Raw genomic sequence first — 3701 nt, forward strand, 5'->3', positions numbered from 1 at the left:
AAAGTTACTGTGAGCCCAGGAATTGCCTGCATAGTTCCGGGACAGCCAGGAAAGGCCTCGGGCGCAGTCTGTGTGAGGGGTGGCCCGTGGGGCCTCGCGGCAGGTGTCAAAGGACCCGGTGTGCAGGGAGTGGCCACGGCGGCTCGGGACATGGCGCTTCCCAGGCCTTGTTTTACCTCTCTGGTGGAAAAGAGGCTCATGTCACCATCTGACAGGCGAGGAACTAGAACTGACCCTAAATTGCCAACAGTCTAGGATCGCTCAGTGTCAATACACTATGGCTTTTCTTAGGTATGTAATAAAAAGGAAAACATCCAGGCTTTGGAAACTGGACAGACCCAAATGCAATCGTCATGTCTTATGAGTTGCAGCTGTGTGGCTTTGGGCAAGTTACTCAACCTCTCTGACTCTCAGCTTTCTGGTCAGAAAAATAGGATCAATAATGATATGTGTTATGGGGTTATTCTAAGGATTAAGTGGAATAAAATCTATGAATCACTTGTCACAGGGCTGGAGGTGTAGCTCGGGGGTAGACCATCTGCTCAGCATGCGCGAGGCCCTGGGTTCAATCTCCTGCGCCACAGGAAGAAAAACAAAAAAACAAATAAATGAATAAATAAAAACCTGTTGTGGAACAGGGGCCCAAAACACGGGAGCTGTTGCTATGATTTCCTGAAGGGAACACCCCAGGTCTCTGCCATCCAGAGGAACTGGGTGACGGTGCTGCGCTGTTTGCCTCAGGCCTGGTTCTAACCCTACCAGCAACCCCTTTGTCCTTCCTTGCTGTTGAAGCTTCAGTGAGGCCCTGCTAATGCAGGGGTGCTCGGTAAATGTGGAATGGATGAGTCATTTACAGGGAAAGAGGAGCTCGAGGGGAGACCCGAAGCAGCCACCAGCCAAGGTGACGGTACTTTGGGCCCTTGCCATCCCAGGGGAGGGGCCTGCTTGGCTGGAGGCCAGCAGTTAGTGGGAGAGGGTGAGTCGGGAAAGACTTTTTTTTTTTGTCTTTTGGAGACAGGGTCTCGCTATGTAGCCCAGGCTGGCCGCAAATTCAGCAATCCTCCTGCCTCAGCCTCCTGAGTGATGGGATTACAGCCATGTGCCACCACGCCCGGCTTGCAGTTGTGGATTCAGTGCCGGTCACAGCCTGGGCTCAGGTCCTCAAAATTTCCAGCTGGTCACAGCCTGCTGTGATCTGTTACAGCTCCAACCCAGGGTGCTACCAGCCTCAGTCATATTTAGCCTCTGAGAACAGCGGGCTCTAAATTGTATAGCTGTGGGCTTACGTGGAGGGAACAGAAGAAGAAAAAGCTCTGCCTTGGGCCAGAACTAGGGGTTCTGCTCTACAGATGGGTCTGTCTGTCAGTAATCTATCTGTCCTTCTTTCTTTCTTTTTCTTTCCATCTATCTGTCTGTCTGTCTAGCTAGCTAGCTATCCATTGTACTGAAGATTATACCCAAGGTCTTCACACTAAGCTATACCCACAGCCCTTTTTATTTTTTAATTTTTTTGTCTTTTACAGACAGGGTCTCGCTATGCAGTTCAGGCTGGCCTTGAGCTCACTTTGTAGCCCAGGCTGGCCTCAAACTTGCAGGGGTGACCAATGTTTCTTGCTGGTTTCCTCTACTATTCGTTCTCTCCTGCTTCTTTTAATAATAAAACCCTGCCTCCATCCACGTTTGGGCTACCACATGGCCACGTTGCTAAATACGTTTCCCAGCCTCTCACAGTGGGCGTGGCCATGTGACTAAATTCTGAGCAGCTGTGGTGTGTTCTATTTTTGGATTACATCCTTAAAAATGGCATAGGCACCAAATACTGACACACACACCATGAATGCCCTGGTGGTTTGGGAAAACACAGACAGACGCAGGCAGAAATGCGCCCACACAAAACCACACGAAGAGCCAGGATAAAACACACACCGAAACTGCAGCTTCTGCACTTTGTTTATTGACACTGTCGCTCCGGGGTGGGGGCGTGGGGGCTCGGCTCCAGTTTCTTTTTGGAGGAAGCTTCCTGATTCTGCCTACCCATGCTCTGCCTCTTGCTCCTACTGGCCCTTTTGCTGGGCCTGGAGGTGCTTTCTTGGGGGCCTCCCTGGGGCCTCCCTGAGGTGGGGTAAGTCCTGGGGGTAGGGAGGGGCAAGCAGGTCAGGATCCCGCTCCCAGCTCCTCCGCCATCCTGTCTCCATTGTGGGGTGTGGTGTCCGTGGTCTGGTCTCATCTAGGCATAGGGAAAGCAGGTGGTAAAATGGGCAGAGACCTGGGTTCTAATTCTGCCTCTCCTACCCCTCTGTTCTGTAACTCCAGAGAAGAATCCAACCCCTCTGGCCTCAGTTTCTCTGTAACCCCAAAGCAGACACTCGATTGGAAAGGTTCTGCGCTTCCTCTTTGCTCTGGTCACTGGAAAACTCATGTCTCATTTTATTCCAAGCTAAGACACTTCTTTGACACCCCCCTGGGCCACCCAACCACACACCTTCAGGCTTGTCCTTGTGAGGTCAAGGCCCCTCCATGGCTCTCTGGCCCTTTGAGACAGGGTCTCGCTATGCAGTTCAGGCTGGCCCTCAACTCACTTTGTAGCCCAGGCTGGTCTCGCACTCACAACAATCCTCCTGCCTCAGCCTCCCGAGTGCTGGGATTACAGGCCTGCGCCCCCACTCCCAGCTGGCCCCTGACTCCTCACCCCAGCTCTGTCTCAGCGCCGGATCTTTTTCTTCTCTGAGTTCTGGAACTTGGTCACCAGCTTCCTCTCATGCCCGCCGGGGCTGGGGCGATTGGTGTTGGCAGCAGCTTCTCTCTTGGTGCGACCTTTCCGGCCTCCACCCGCTGGCGCCCGGGTAGGGGTCAGAGCAGAGGTGGGCAGAGGAGCAGGCGGTTAGGGGTGCGGGTGTGGCAAGAGCAGGGAGCCTGCGGGCATTACCGCGCATCTTGGGGACCGACACAAGCCCGCCAGCTCTTTCCGTCCATGCAGTGAGGGACCCCGAGATGTGACAGCAAGAAGCGCTCTGTGGAGGGCGCTAGGGAGGGGGTGACCTGAGGCCAGGGGAACGGGCTGGCTGGACAAGGGGGCAGCATGGGAGGAAGTCCAAGGAGGGGACCCGCTTGGGTGGGGAGGGACCAAAGAGCAGGCAGAGCGGGCCTTACCCACGAAGGGGTGGGCCAGGCTGTACTGGTCATACTCATCCAGGCTGGCTTCTTCGTCCTCCGGGCCTGGGGGCTGCTGCGAGGGGCCGGCTGCCGGCGGCAAGGTGGCCGTCACGTCTGGCCCGCTCGCTGCCTCCCTCATGGTCTCCGGAAGCTCTGTGCGCGTCTGGCCTCCTCTTCCAGCCTGCTGTGTCTCCTCTCAGAGCGCAGATGGGCTCCGGGCCTCGGGCACTGTCTGATGCAATCTGGCCTTCCCCCAGCACCCAGCCCAGAAGTTCCAGGCCCCAGTGTTTTTCCAGAGGAGACTCCCGCCTCCTGGGGGAGGAGAGGAGGGGCAGGAACTGGCGGAAGCAGGCTGTGGGCTTTTGACCAGCAGGGACCAGAAGGCCCTACCTGGGCCACTCCTTCTCTGTCCCCCACCCTCGGCCACAGGTCCCTCCCGGGCCCGGCCGCCGAGCTGCCCCTACCCTGCACCCCAGTCTGGCTCAGACTCATGCCCCGGTGGCAGACAGAAATGGAACACAGGAGGAGGGAGGAGGGGACGCCCACAC

General features: G+C 56.2%; 1 protein-coding gene across 1 annotated transcript; it reads right to left on the reverse strand.

Moving 5' to 3' along the window:
* Window positions 1-1932: 1932 nt before the first annotated feature.
* Window positions 1933-3316, reverse strand: Nupr1 (nuclear protein, transcriptional regulator, 1). Its single transcript, XM_005405174.2, has 3 exons — window positions 3151-3316; window positions 2690-2832; window positions 1933-2227 (listed from the first exon to the last, which is right to left on the reverse strand). Exons 1-2 carry the CDS (start codon window positions 3290-3292, stop codon window positions 2702-2704), a joined length of 273 nt encoding a protein of 90 aa, XP_005405231.1. The 5' UTR covers window positions 3293-3316; the 3' UTR covers window positions 1933-2227; window positions 2690-2701.
* Window positions 3317-3701: the final 385 nt, after the last annotated feature.

This window comes from Chinchilla lanigera, unplaced genomic scaffold (genome assembly GCF_000276665.1).
Source record: "Chinchilla lanigera isolate Chin_1 unplaced genomic scaffold, ChiLan1.0 scaffold00092, whole genome shotgun sequence".
NCBI classification, from domain to species: domain Eukaryota; kingdom Metazoa; phylum Chordata; class Mammalia; order Rodentia; family Chinchillidae; genus Chinchilla; species Chinchilla lanigera.

Coding starts and splice junctions, on each gene's coding strand:
- Nupr1 (XM_005405174.2), bottom strand. CDS start 3,292: ATGAGGGAGGCAGCGAGCGGGCCAGACGTGACGGCCACCTTGCCGCCG. Junction 2,833..3,150: donor CCTGGCCCACCCCTTCGTGG/GTAAGGCCCGCT, acceptor CCCGGGCGCCAG/CGGGTGGAGGCCGGAAAGGT.